This window comes from Lepidothrix coronata, unplaced genomic scaffold (genome assembly GCF_001604755.1).
Source record: "Lepidothrix coronata isolate B3197 unplaced genomic scaffold, Lepidothrix_coronata-1.0 Scaffold205, whole genome shotgun sequence".
In the NCBI taxonomy this organism is placed as follows: Eukaryota; Metazoa; Chordata; class Aves; order Passeriformes; family Pipridae; genus Lepidothrix; species Lepidothrix coronata.
Window position 1 is genome coordinate 1,195,690 of NW_016690385.1, and position 15,445 is coordinate 1,211,134.

At 39.6% G+C, this 15,445-nt stretch overlaps 1 protein-coding gene across 1 annotated transcript in view; it reads left to right on the forward strand.

Annotated features, from left to right (window-relative positions):
- SYN2 (synapsin II) overlaps nt 1-15,445 on the forward strand; it is a 171,523-nt gene that overhangs the window by 126,721 nt on the left and 29,357 nt on the right. Inside the window, exons 7-10 of the mRNA XM_017832755.1 lie at nt 204-266; nt 2,594-2,736; nt 7,891-7,965; nt 12,073-12,175. Coding sequence (XP_017688244.1) covers nt 204-266; nt 2,594-2,736; nt 7,891-7,965; nt 12,073-12,175 — 384 coding nt within the window. The remainder of the gene's footprint in view (nt 1-203; nt 267-2,593; nt 2,737-7,890; nt 7,966-12,072; nt 12,176-15,445) is intronic.

Sequence of the window (15,445 nt, forward strand, 5' to 3'; positions counted from 1 at the left end):
AATAACACAGACCTCAGAAAACACACACAGTAAGTCATCAAAGCACAGAATTACACAGATGATTAACAGTTCGAGTAACTACATGGCAAGAGCAGCTTTGGCCTCATTGTTGTTATACTTAAATAATTTCCCTAAATGATGTTGCTTAATCCTTTAACTGCTGGTTGCTATCTCTAACCTGTCTGTTTTGTTTCCCCCCTCAGCTAACAATGCCAACCTTTCCTGTTGTTGTGAAGATTGGACATGCTCATTCAGGCATGGGAAAGGTGCAGATGCTACTTATTGCATGTCAGGAGCCTGGGTGTTTGTCTACAGTACTGTGCATGTTCATTCTTTTCCTGGATATTTTACTTTTCAACTGTCCAGATTCTGCCTCAGATCCCTACCCTTGCAAATCTCTGCTTGTCTGTTGTTCAAGAAAGCATCTCTCTTCAGGAAAATAGAAACATGCACAATATTTTTTCACATGGAGGCCTTTGCAATTTATGCATTGCCCTGCCCAGGACACTCTTTGAAATATGCTGAGATGCTTTCTCGAAGCAAAACCTTGTTTATTAATTTGGTTGATTGCACTGAAACTCTTTGAGAGTCAAGATCTGTTGCACAATCCAGCTTTTTGAACCTGGGAATATGTGAAGGTTTTGCCTTGGTTCTTTATTAGTTTCAGCTTGATACTGAACTTTTATTAATGTATTCTCTGTGATTGTTTCATACCACTATATAACTGCTGCTTTCTTTCTCCAAAGTAATTGCATTTCAGTGGTGAGTACAGTTGTTTTGGTATCACTTATCTCACAGTGCTGGGTCGATGGGATATGATTCCAATCCTGATTTCACGGCTATCAGTGCCAATTTCTAGTCATTACAGAGTAACTTCACTCACTGAAAACATTTCAATGCTTTAAGTGTTTTAGATTTTAAAACAAATCATCAGAGAATAGTTACATTTATCATCTTGAATCTTCAAAAGCTCCATGAACATAATGTTTGCCACTAGTAATAGAAATAGAAAACTGATTTTATTACAAGTTGTACTGTATGCTATCTTCTTTCGTCTATCACTGTTTTGCTTTATTTCATAGTTAGTAAGTCAGTGGAAATCCAGCAACCAATTTAATTGAGAGCACAATTGACCACTAATTAAACTGCAGTTTATGTGGATTGCATATGTGAATTGTTAGAATGTTTATGCCTTATTTCAATATTCACCTCTCGTTTATAGAGAAAGAAAAATAATGGACAGAAATGTTCAGCATGTCATATGTCTAGAAATAAATCTAGGGGGTTTTTTTTAAACCCTTAGAGATTAAATGCCAGCCTTTTGTTATTAACTGCTTAGTCAGAGTGGAAAGGAAGGTTCTCCTCATAACCCAGGCCTCCCTGAGGGCACTGCCAGCAGGAGTGTTTCCAGTGGTCCCAATTACACTTGTACAGGCCAGTAAATTTTCAGAAAATCAAGTTGAAAGCAGGCTTTGTGTCTAGTTTTGTGGCTCTCAAATGGCAAATTACTCTGTATCTTTCTCCATCTGAGAGCTGGGAGTGAATAGTTAGACTTTGGACTTTTAAATGCTGTTTGACATGCAAGTCCCACCTCCCTGAGGGCCCTCAGGGTCCCTTTAAGTACCAGGTGACAGTAAAAGCAAAGGAGACACTGGACTTGCAAAGAGTTACAAACTCTCCTAATATTAGATACCATGAGAAATACTAATCCCTGCCTCCTTTCCTCACCATTCTGACATGTCCTTTGGAGCAGTATGGTGGAGATCCACCTTCCCTCTCCCATTTTCTACCAGCCCCAAGGTTTCTCTTCTGAGTCGCTTTTACTCCCTGTTTCAGCCAGCTTTGAGTCACCCACAGAGATTTGCCCTCCCTTGGACAAAAGCGATGTCTCTCTGTCCACTAAAGTCTCCTCCCTTTCCCTCTAGATCAATATTCCCCACTTTTCCACCTCCTCCTTATTTCAAGATGATGAAGTTGATGGCTTAAGTACCATTTAGAACCACCTTAGCACAGTGTTCCACAACTAGGAAATTCTACTCCCACAAAGCCCAAATCCTTGCAGAGAAGTGAGAAAAATGAGAATAATGATCCTGCTGATTTGAGCCAACCCCTCTGTGCTTCCTGTGAATGTGCACTCATCAGGATATCCTGACCCTTCAGCTCCTCCTTCATGGGAGGAGCTTCATGGTGGGCTTCAGATACATTTAGTTACTTGAGCAATTTATAGAAGCAGCAAGAACTCTATATAAATTAGGGTTGCATATCACACCTTAAAAAATGCTAACGCTTGCAGATGTATATTTGACAACCACCACTTAAAAAAAAAATTAAGGCAAAATGAAATTCCACTATCTGCAATTTTCTTTCCATAGATGAACAGGTAATATTTTGCTTAGAAAAACAGAAACTTTAATGCAAAAATGTTATAGAATCTAGAAATCAGATAAAATATCCTACACTTTTTTAAATAAACTCATGCTGTCAGAAAACATACTTCTCATGAATGCCATTTGCAACTGAAATTTTACATTTTATTCCTAATTACTCTTTTTTCTTTTGTATATGCTGTTGTCTTGTGACATGGTGACTGCAGATCAAGGTAGACAACCACTACGATTTTCAGGACATAGCCAGCGTGGTAGCACTTACTCAGACCTACGCCACCACTGAGCCCTTCATAGACTCCAAATATGACATCAGGATCCAAAAGATAGGCAGTAACTACAAAGCGTACATGTGAGCCAAAACCTTATATTCTTTCCTGCTTTGTTTCAAAATTGATATGCACCAATGAGATGATGTTGGATGAATCTCTGAGCTGATGTGGTGACTCCATGCCTCCATTGTCATACTCTCTGGAAAGAGTGTTTCAGACTTTTTAGATCTATCAAGACTATTTTTTAAGTTGATTGTGACTGGGAGGAGGAGAATAAGACAGCATGTGAGCCTGCCAGAGTCGGTTTTCTGCTAACCTGTGCTTATTATTTTCTTTTAAAGAAAGAAACAGTTGGAAGGGGATTTGTTTTTGTAGGGAACTTGTTAAAAAAGATTCCTTTGTGTCTTTTCAACTTAGGATCAAATTTTCTTCTCCCTCTAAGGATAGCTGGATGTCATTCATTCACACAAATCTGAATTGTCACACTTTTATGGAACAAAGCCCTTTCTTTTTAACATAACACATGTAAAAACAATTCCAATCTTGCAGTGACCTTCACATAGAGGGAGGAAAATCTCTTCTAATTTTGGAATCCAGGTGTTTGTTTAAAGGTCATGACTATATGAGCGGATGTTTCATATTCACAGACAACATTAAGTGACAACATTAAAGGTTGTCGTGTAGCAGTTGAGCTATGGTAACTGTGTTTATATATATTTTTACTTATCAATTTTTAATTATCAAGCAATGTAATCTGATGTACACTGATTTTGTTCCTGGTTTTAAGTCAAGTTAGATAATCTCATGGCTTAGTTCCCTCATGCTTATGATTCTGAGGCAGCAAAAATATATCAGAATACAGATAAAAATACACATGTACGTTTACATACGCGCACCCATGTACACACACAGAGATATTTCTGGAGGAACTGGTGAACATTGGAGGGATCAGAGATTTCTTGTATGTCAACATTTGTAAGGTTCTTTATCAGTCAGGTTCTTTATGAGTAGAAACATTTGAACTCCAAGCAAAGCATAAATACCAGGAGCAGGAAAAGTTGGAGCTTGGTTAATGCAAATGCGTAAAATGTTTTATAATTTCAATGTTTTATACTTTAAGTGGATTGACATTAAGTGTCAAGTAATTTAGGAACAGCTGACAAGTTCTATGAGAAAGCAGAACCTTTTGCCCAATGTGTAAAAATATATCTCCTTAGGTTGCTATCAGAAGGTCACACACTCTTGACTTCTCCGCTAAGACACGACTGTCAGAGGATCCAAACTGAGTAACTGCTGGTCTCTCCTGACCTGTGACTGACCAGGCACTGGAGGGAGAACACCAAAGGTTGGGCCTTTCCAGAACAGCTCAGTAGTTCATCTGCCACTCACAATACATCTGAGGGGCCTCAAGAAAGCACAGCACAGACCTGGGTGGAAATACTGTTCCCATAGGTCAGACCCACCCAGCAGTGTGGACACTCACTCTTTCTGATTTGTTTTGAACCCAGAGTTATCTAAATTTTGCAGAAAGGGTGTGTTGGAAATCTGAGTTGGGCACAGTGACCAAGGCAGAACACCCAAAAAGCTTGTGAGGATTGAAAGGTTTCTGAAATCCCTTGCTGGTGATTTTCAGTGACACAGAACTGTGACATGCTCCCTTACAGAATTCTGGTGTGTTGGGCATTCCCCACCTCTCCCTAAAGGCAACAGGAATCTTAAAAAATGCTTCTGAATTATACAGCATTTAATCCCCAGCTGCTTCAGGAAAGTTGATTCTAATTCTGCTTGTTTGTCTTAACATTGGTACTCCAGACTGTTGACTTTTTCTGGCTTTACCCCCTCTCTGAGGACACCCATCCTACTTTTCCTAATAGCACAGTGCTCCTACACCTCAAGGTCACCTCTCTTACCTGTGCAGGCCATATCTTGATCCAGTCCCACTGCTTGCCCAGACCTTCCTGTCTCTTTAGTCCTTACCTCTTGTTCCTAACCTTTTTTGTTGCTCTAGGCTCTCTCCTACCCCTTGGATTCTCATTCACCAGCCTTGCCCTTACCCTCCTCCCAGTGCCTCCCAGAACCTTCCTTCTCCATCACAGACCTTTTCATGAAACTATTTCTGCCTCTGCAAGTCTGGATGGTATTTTCTCTCGTGTTGGTGCTTTGACAGGTAGATTCCTTGTGTTGTGCTGCCCATCTCTCCCCTCCTCTCTTTTTTATAATAAATTAAGCTGATTTTTCCCACTCTTACAGCTCCCAAGGGCAGAGTCTTAGGCATAAGGCCCAGCTCTTACTGGCTCTGATACATCACCACATAACAGATGCAATATTAGTAATGTTTGCTCATCCCTTGTGGTAGAAATTGGACCACAACATTTTGTAGGAGAGAGCCACTCTTTTTTCTCCTTTGACTTGAAATTTAAATGCTGTTCAGCGTCTAGAAATTTTGGAAGAGTCAGCCATGGTAAATTTATCATTTTGAAACATAAATTTATCATTTTGAAACATAAATTTTTCTTTTTCACAGACGAAGCAGTTGACCTAAGGGACAGCAAAAATAAGTCGAAATGACAACCTCCTACCTTTTCTTTATTTTTAAGTTTCTACTCAGAAACTATGGGTTCATCCAAATGCTAAAAGCCTAGTGATCATTTTTCTCTAGATTCTTTCATACAACTTATTCACACACAAAAATGAAATACTGATCCATTGTTACAAAGCATCATGGAAAGGAGAAGATTTACCAAATGTCTGAAAAATTATTCATGTGCATACATATCCATGATGTCAGTAGAATATTGTTTTACAGCTGGTTTTCATTTTGTTCTGTGACACAGGAACAGAGCACTTAGAGAGTCACCGCAAAAAAATACCAGCTGAACATTTGTTTTTGTAGTTTAAAGAGAGTTATTAAGAGCTTCAGTTTTATAATTCTGTGGGAAATTGTGGTTTAAGTGGATCCATGACTCACCAAACACTGGTGCTTATTGTCTGTCAGTGGAGATTATGGCCAAAATGCAGCATTGGATCCCTGTAAATACCACAGCTCCTTGGACCCTTTGTGACACATACTTAACTGCCCTGGGTACCCGGACAGAATTCAGCTGACTTCAAGGAAATGGAGTTTAAAAGGGTCACACACGATGTACAAAACCAGAAATACAAAAGCCCTGTATCTAAATCCCCCCTCCAAAAGCAGTGCTCTGAACCCAGAGCTTAAAGTACTTCGATCAAAAGGTCAATAAACCAAAAGTAAAGCACATCAACCAAAGAAACAGTGCTAGAGGATCAAACCACAGAGCAGGCTGCCTACACAAGGGTAGTAGGCAGACATTTCTACATATTTTTCTGATGACCAGTCCCTGTCTCAGCAATTTGGATTGGGTACTGTAAATGCTACTAAATAAAGCAGGAAGATGTTGGAAAAGGGGAAGCTCAAGTTACTATGAATTGTTTAGCAATTTTAAAACAGTTCTTCCTTCTTGCAAAGACCGAATCCAGTGTAAACATGCTAAGCCTAAGTGTAAAGCACTCAAAAGTGTAGGAGTTGTTTTATTTATTTTTCAGTGTTTAGTAACAGAGGAGGAAATAAGGATGTGAAAGACTCTTAGCAATTATCAAAAGTGAAGAAGGGTGGGAAACCTTCCTGTGTCAGTAGAGGAATTCATATGTTAATTACAGAAATCATAGCTAGGGTTTAGAGTGCCAAATGGTCTGGTTAGATAGTTCTGTAGCAGTTAACCATGGTCTGATGGAACCCCTCTGGTCCTGAAGGGCTTCTGTGTCAAGCCCACAAGCTGCTGAGATTCCTCCAGTTAGGTCTGTCCTTCCTCAGTTGGTCCCTACAGCATTCTTAGAGCCCACCAAGCATCAGTTGTGAGATTTCTTCAGGTTCAACAGGGAGCCTTTGGCGTTGGGCAGTGAAAGCAGGGCTAAAAGCAAACCTTCTTTGCTTCTCTAGTCAGCCTCTAGGGCTGAGGTTACATCACTGCAGCTGAGGATCTTGAACTAAATACTTGCTAAAAGTCCTCAGGATGTTTTTTTCCTGATTTGGTCACATCTTGCTTCCTAAAAGCCACCTAAAATAGTCCATGCACAGTCCCTGCCTGTGAGAACTCTGCGATAGAGTTGGATTGTGCTTTGTGAGGAGTGTTATCTCTCTGATCCAGAATGTGTGTGTAGAGTAGTAATGAACCTAAAATTGTTAATTTGCAAGTAGACAAATATATAAAAATATCACTTAAAAAAATGAAGCAGAAATCACAACACAGTCTTATTACTGGGCTTATTACATGCATGTTCCCCTCTCACTAGTTTCTCCCACATCAACAAAGAACATGACATCATGTGCTTTAAAATTCAGCTAAGTTTATGAGACTCCCAAAGAAAAGTCAGTATTCCCCCACAATTGCTACTGACCCTCATAATTATGTTAATGGAAAAATGGAGAGAAAACTATAGCTGCTGCCTAATATACTTTTAATACATTACAGATGTTCCTACGATTTTACTGACTGGAAACACTTCATAATTTGTATCCTTAGCCTTTTCCCAGTACAGCATTTAGGTTTCAGAAAGCAGTAATCTTCTCAGCCCTGGTAGCAATCCCAAGGTCTGAGGAGAAAAAAAACTTTACATGGATTTTTTTTCTTAGAGATTAAACAGGAGGTAGTGTACTCAGGTCCTGGCATAGACTATTTAGATTATATTAGTAGATAGCAAAGAGTGAAAAGTGGAGGAGAACCCAAAAATCCAGCTCCAAAACAGCTCTGAAATCACTTCAGAGATGTTAGAAACCCTATAGATATCTTGCTTTTTAAGTATTGGGACCTAACTCTGCAGTGTAACGGGTTTGAAACGACAAGCTGAAGCTTCTGGACACTTCCATTTGCAGTAACGGTATGTTCCAGGCCATCAGTCCCTTTACAATCATCCCAGCTCTTTGCTAACACTGTCGATCAGAGTAGGTTGGATTTTTTTTAAAAAGTCTTATATGAATAAACGGGGAGCAGAAATTTCACAGCACTGTCATACTTTGTAACGTGCCTCCAACCAAGTATTCCTGACAATGGCAATGTCTCTCAGAATTCCTCATGGTTTAGATGTTCTGTTACAACATGCCAGGTATGAAAAAGGTGTAAATACTGCTACTGTGTTCATGTGAAAAGCAGAGTAATTTAATGGACAGTGAAAGTATGAAACCACTGGCTCTCTTTGTAATGTTTTCCCCCTTTCAGGAGAACTTCCATATCTGGAAACTGGAAGACAAACACGGGCTCTGCAATGTTGGAACAAATTGCTATGTCAGATAAGTAAGTCGTCTCATGTAAAAAAATTAAAAAAAATTAATGGAATTTTATTTTGAATTAATTTTTAGAAAATCCCAGTGCTGATAAGCAATTCACAGTAAGTGCATGTCTTATGTTTGTTTTGGGAAAGAAAATCTTCCAATTAGGTGAAAGAAGATGAGCCAAGAGTTTCATATGGCTCCTCTCACAGTTCACTCACCACATGCAGCAGCCTTAGGTGCTTATGTACACCCTTAAGTTCCCACATCTGTATCTGCACCTTGAAAACTACTGGAATTCCTTTTAAAAATTTTATATTCAACCTGTCATTCATTTCTTCTGGTTTCTTTGTCTCTTTTACCTTTCAGTCTTACCCTATGCACATTGTTTTAAATTTTTTTCTTTCTACCTCCTTCATTATAACCAAGCAATACAGTCTTCACTTTACCTATTTAAATCACATTTCTCTTTTCTACTTTCAATCCTAAATTGCTATTTTTTTCTTTTATAAATTTCCACTAAACTTCACTGTGAGGCTTTTCCCCCTGTTGGTGAGATACACTGAAGCTTATTTCCCTCATGCCATCATTCCAGCTCTCTACTTTGATTTACTGTAGTCCCCATTTGCTCCAAGTTCCTCCACAACACCTAAACCTCTTCTCCCTGCAAAAAATAAATCTGAGAAGCTTTTAGATGGTTACGAATTTTCTGTTGTTCAGCTTCTCCAAAGGCTGCTACTAGTTTTAACTGAAGAAAATTTGTACAATAAAAGCGTAATTTGAAAGGTCTTACAGTTCAACAGTAATCCTTTTCTGGTGTTTGGGGAGTTTGTTTGTTATTTTTTTTTAAGTCTGGAACCTACCACTTGGTCTCTCTTACGAGCTGAGGGAGACACAGGAACTGAACCATTGCCTGCCCTGGAAAGGTGAAAACAAGTGAGATGGGAATTGCAGCTCCCTGCTGTCCAAGCCCTGTCTAGACTGTGTGTCCTCACTGAGCTCCGCTCTGGGCATGGACTGGAGCCACAGCATTTTCTCTTTCTCATTCCCACCCACCTTCCTCTAGCAAGTGAGGTTATGTTTTCACTGAGAAGGAAAAGCAAGACTGTGCTCTGGTGTGTGTGTAATTACAGTCCATGGGCTGTTCTGTGAAAACACAGGCATTGCAGTTCTGCCCTGAGGAAAATGAACAGTATCAGTAGGAGTGGGAAATGCTCCCCTTGGCCCTGCACTTGCTGGAAATACTCCATGTGCTTTGCTTCTACTTCCATTTTTGAATGTAAGATAATTAGAGATTATAAATAGGTATTTTTCCTGTTTAATAATAATATATTTATTTAATAATATTTAATCTATTAAATATGTAATTTAATTTTTTATAATTTTTGTGAATTTTGCGAGGTTATATTTATATATAGTATATTTTTATAAAAAATAAATAGGTATTTTCACATTAAAACAAAGTCCAACAAACCAAAACTTTGAAGCTAACAAAGGCACAAGCATAGAAAAGATGGATGTTTTCTCATAAGAGGAAGGGGTATGTGTGATTACCCACTGAGTGCACACTGCACAGCAAGGGAGAGGAGGGAAAAATAAAGTTTTCTGAAGAGTTGAAGCAGTTTCACGACACAGCAAGAGCAATCAGATCTGATGCATTTAATTTATAATGCATGCCATGAATGAGGAAGAAGTGCTTTGAAAGCACTACCTGATTGACATTGTTGGCTGAATACAAATCTGAGTCTAGAAATTAGAAAAGAAAGATTGTGGCCCAGCAAGGGGCAGAGAGGAGGTGGAAGAGCAGCACATTTCAGTGTTACACTTTCTCACTGCCCCCCTGTTTGAAGGACTCTGCTCCCCAGATAGTTCCAGAAGAACAGAGAGCTGTGCCAGCAGTGCCCACCTCACCTGGCACACCTGATATTTTCTGTCACACACCTGGAGCAATCCTGTATTAATTGCCTTTATTATCCAGGGCTGCTGCACACTGTATTATTGGCTCTGGGAAAATAAGAACTGTGACTTTTTGTCAAACATACTGTGAAAACCTCGGGTTTAAAACACTACAGACTACTCCATCCAAAACCTCCCTTTCCAAATATAACTGTATTTTTCCAGTTCTGTGTGTGTTGGCAGAAGATAGACTATTAAAAATAATTTCACAAATCTGATTCATGTTTCAATATTTTAAGGAAAATGTCTTCATTTTTGTTTTCATATAAAGTCCAGATATTTTCTGTTAAAGACAAGTTTTGCTGTCCTCATGACTTTCTAAGATGATTTAGCAGCAAAAAAAAAGTTATTTATAAACAAGTGCATGCAAACTGTGCAGTCAGTTCATCTACAGATGTTGAAATTGTCAGGCATCCAAAGAAACCTCTTATATTAGACAAAAAACATGTTTCCCCCAGGAAAAAAAATTATTTTCATTTCTTAGATATTACCATCAGGATCTTTTCAAACAGTTTTATCAATTTCTTTGTATTCTGCTGGAAAGAAAAACTTTTCCACTGGAATAGATTTGATATAAGAAAATATAAAGAATGTGACCTAATAAGTTCACTTGGAAAGGATGCTGTTCCTGAAGATACTTGTACATGAATGAGACTCTCAGCCCAGCAATGAGTTTCTTTTGATCCTACAGTGAAAAGCTGTTTATTACAGCAGGGTTTTGCAATGGAAAATCCTGAGGTGGCAAATCTATGATCATAGCTCAAGGGCTGGAGCAGGAGAGAGTTTGTTAGAGGAAACAGCTCTGGTTTAGACTCCAGTGCTGGTCAATGAAAGTTCGTGATAAATGGCTTCTTTTCGTTGGGTTCTTTTCTAAGCAAATCCTGTCCTTCAGTTGGTGTCACTGTGATATCTGCCTGCATAACCTTTCAGGGTCATTTCATCACAGACTGATCCCATACCCAGCTCTGCTGTTAGTTAATGAACGTTCCCAGTGTTGTTCTGTGTCCCCTGGGTCAGTCCTTGCCATTGAACGAGCACACACAGCTCATGTCACCCCAGGCAGTTCCCGGCACAGTTCTGTGCTGATGTCACCTGCAGCTCTGGGCTTGATCACACAAATTGCCTCACTCTTTTACTACTAATTCCCACTTCACCCCCTTGTTGGTCAGATAATCTCTCTATTCATAGAGAAAGAAAGAAAAATAAATCATATTCCTGCGTGTAGAATGGGTCAAATGTCCATTCCTTGGGCCATATTTCTTACCATGATGTTGCAAAAGAAGCAGAGGAGTTTTTATGTTTGGTATTGTATGAAACGCTAGACTTTTTTAGGAGCTGTAGAATTCCTTTGCATTCTTTGAATTCCAATTGAATTTTGTTGTAGTTGCCCGTAACCCTACATGAAGACAATTATCCTTGTCTGCATGCTATATAACATTTAGTCATACATCTGGTTCTCTTGTGCCATCTTAAGGGTTTTCTGGCTTGATTTCTCTTTTGCCATGTTTAGTGCCATAGGTATAAAGCCATCATTGCCTCTTTGGAACAAGTTGGATCTGTAATTTGGGATGGAGACTCACTCACTTTCCTGATACAAGAGTAAAACCCAACCAGAACTAAGCACACTGCCAAGCGCAATAGGCAGCAGGACCATCACACTTGAACCTAGGCACAACTTTGAATTTCCCAGAAAAAAACAAGCCTACTTTCTCAAAACCTTTGGCATCTCTGAAGCCAAAGAAACTGGTCAGATGATAAATCCTCCTACTGTGGAGAATTTCTGTGGCAGCCCAGCCACAACCAGCTGGGGGTACTGGCATGAGGGCTTCGGCAATGCAGGGTGGGATAGAGCTAAATGTGTTTGTGTTTCAGCACAGCTTATCTTCAGGTTACTCACAGCTGAGAGCAAACGCAAAATTTTGGATCAATCTAAACTGGGACAGAATCCAGCATAACACTAAGTCAGGATAGAGAGCCACAGCTTTGCTGGAGTCTGCTGGGAAAAGTAGAGTAATAAGGCCAGTACCTCTAAGCTACTACTGTGAGAAATGCAACTGACAATACAGGGAAAATTCATACAGGGCAAATGTTATATAGAATACATTACTAGGTAAGCCTGTAGAAAATCAAGAGCCTGATGAGATACTCACAGAAAAAAATTATTTTTATGAAACAGGTACAAGCTTTGGGTTGACACCTGTTCTGAAATATTTGGTGGTTTGGACATCTGTGCTGTTAAAGCTGTGCATGGAAAGGATGGAAAAGATTATATTTTTGAGGTAAGCAATTCCACTTTTTTCAATATATGCTTTTATATATTACACACAATTAAACAGCCAAGTAAAGAACATTTTTGATAGTTAGGTATTGCCTTATTTGTGTTTCAGGAAAGGCTGTGTATTTTTGAGCAGTGTTGAAATCATAATACAAAGCCACATGTCCAAATTAGTGGCAACACTTGCTGGAAAATGTAACCATATAGATGGTAATGTCTTTTAGTGTTTGAGGAAATGTACACAAACTGCAAAACAAACCCAAATGTGGATGTCACATTTTCCCAACCCTTATGGTTTCTTTCCTGAGCAGGCTTACCAGTTTTTCCTGGAAGGTTTATAGATAGCACTATCCCAAGGGAACCCCAACAAAATTATACTTTTCCACAGAAAGGGAGATTAGGAATGAAGTGGAAACAACTTTTTTTGTAGCCAAAATATTACCCTCTAGATCTGAATCCTCATGAATCAGAAGTTTCTACCATTGGTAATTTTGAAAAGTTTAAATTTTTCATTTACCTTAAGTTTATTATGGAGAAATATCACTTTATGTAGCCATAAAACAAGCTATTATCACTTGCCTATCACACAATTCAGCATTTCTTCAGCATCTTCCATGTTCTTAGAATTTTATTCAGGAGGTGGGCAAGGATCTTCACAATCTTCCCCAATCTAAAAGAAGTTGGTGAAGCAAAAGAGTATTTTTTCTAAACTATGAGAGTAAGGTGGTACTTATGAATTAACCCTTTCTAGTTCTTTGTGTTCGTTTATAACAGAAAAGCTTTGTAGAAGTGAAAACGTTTATTTTGTCACAGAGTTAAACAGCTCTGTGTATTTTGCTCTCATCTAATTTCACAGAACTATTTATCACTATTGCCATTGCTAATAATTCCCAAATCAATAACAGCACTTTAAAGGCCTGAGCAGCTCACAGTATTAAACAAACTGAATCAGTCACTGCCTCCTGAGATGTTGAGGAGGATTTCAAGAAGTCGGTGCCTTAGTCTTCCTGGCCAAATCAGGCCTCAGTGTGTCTTATTGTATCAAAATCCACTGTAGTATAAAATCTGGGATTCCACACTGAACCGCCTCTGTTCTTCCTCCTAGGATCCAGCCTTTCCCCTCCATTTCACCCCAAAGTTCCTGTAAATCTGTAGTGTTTGACCCAAGGGCTGAGATTTGAAAGAGTGAAAAAAAGGTGTTTTCCTCTTTCTGCAGCCAGAGTGCTCTGACCTCTGACGATCCACTCTAGTGGGAATTCCTGAGCCCAGGAATTGTCCTATGTGCTGCTCCACAACTTGGTTGTGGCCATGCTGTGTCTTGGACACATCTGCCTCCTGGGAAGGTGCTGATTTCCACTCCTCTCCAGCAGCTGGGCTTTGGCAGCCTCCCTGGCCATTTAAAGTGTTGTAGGATGCTCTGCAGTTCCTGTACCCCTAAACCTCTCCGAGGTTGGGCCTCAGCCTTTTCCACACACCCCCATGTAGCCAAATTCATTACATTTGAGAGAGTTCATGCTGATTTGGCTGGCTTTAATGCAATAAATTTCAACCTCAGTGTTTGAACTATAAAATAAAGAAATATGGATTATTTTCAGATAAGATCTCAGTTATCTTGTAGTAGTTAAAAACTGAAATACTGCAAGCAAAAAGTTACAAAACTGGAGCAGGACTGTTATTTTTTATATCTTTTAATAAGGATATTCTTGTAAGAAATAGAGATTTCACAGACAAAACAATACTTCCTGTGGAAGTGGAGGATGTCTCCTTTATTTTAACAGTTGACACCTCTGTGGAATTCCTCAGCTAGCAAGTTCCTGTCAGACTTTTCATTCACTGAATGTGACTGTTTCCACATTTTTGATATTGTGTGATATTTTAAATTTCTGAGCCAAGCCAGCAAGCACCATCAGCCTCCATGAAGCCAGGCACACAAGCTTAGACCTGCACTGAGAGGTCTGCTGGGTAGGAGAAGAAGGGGGAGCAGTTTGAATGAAATAGCCAGTGCAAATAATATAATGGACTGAGAGACTGCCTCCCTTCCTGCTTCTGAACAAGTGCCCTAATTTTCCATGCCAGAGACAGCCATACTTCCTAAAGCCCAGAATTCTAAGAACTGCAAGATACATCAGGAACTGGATTTATAGAGCATTTTAATTAGTGTACATAATGGATGTTGCATTTTAAGAAAGAACAGATAGAAGTGTGATAATTCTTGCTGTTGTACAGAATCAGCTGAATTGTTTGGAAGATGGCAATGCTCCTCAGCAGGGATATTTAGAATCTGTGTGAGACATTGAAATGTAGAACTGTTTGCAAAGTTCACATCCAACAGAGCATCTGTACAACTTATGGTTTTGCTACTAAAGAGCCAACTCACATCAACAGTTATTACACTGTAATTTTAATGGGCATTGCACCAGAATCCATGATACAATGAAGAGTAAAAGACTGGCTGCACCAGTATAGGAAGAATTTTCTCCTTTTGTGTCCTTTCAACATGGGAAAATAAATGCTGGAAAATTAAAGCTGGCATAATCAAGCACCAGGAGCTGAGCAGGACAGTCAGTCCATAAATCCTGGGTTTACACCCAAATGCAGTTCCATCCTGAAACCTGTGCTCTCATGTTTTCATGGGAAGTGATTCATGGAACCTAAAACAAAACTGAGTGTTTTGGTATCACTGTTGCTATAATCCTGCAGGTGTGATCTGACAAGGAGCACACAAACTTCCTGATGGATGAAATAATGTATGAAGAAATGTTCTTCCTGATTTTCAGTTTGAACATCAGACCAGTGTAACCTGCAAAAGGAAGGAATACATGTGTCCTAGTTAGGACAGCTGAGACCAGTTCATCATGGTATGGGTGTAACCCAAAACTGTGTATTCTATAGCCTTCCATGCCATTTCCCAGAAATTGTTAGCAGTAGAGGCCTGTAGATGTTCTAGTCCTCATACCCTTTTATGGAATTCCCCGCTCTGAGGGAAGGACTGAGCACTCCTGCCTGAACTGGAGAATATATAAACTTGGAGTTTTGGAACCTTTTTACCACTTGTGGGATCCAGAGGAGGACTGCAGCTCACCGCTCTCGGCCAGACTGAGACCACCACCCTCGACTGGACTGCAATCACCATTTTGACCGGACTGCAACAGCTCTCCCACCAGCAGGTTTTTCCCCTCTCCCTTTACTTTGGACTCAGGGGGGGCCTGAGGAACACCGTTTTGTTCATGTCCCAGGGTGCTGGGTTGTACATTTGGGTTTTTGTGCATTGAAG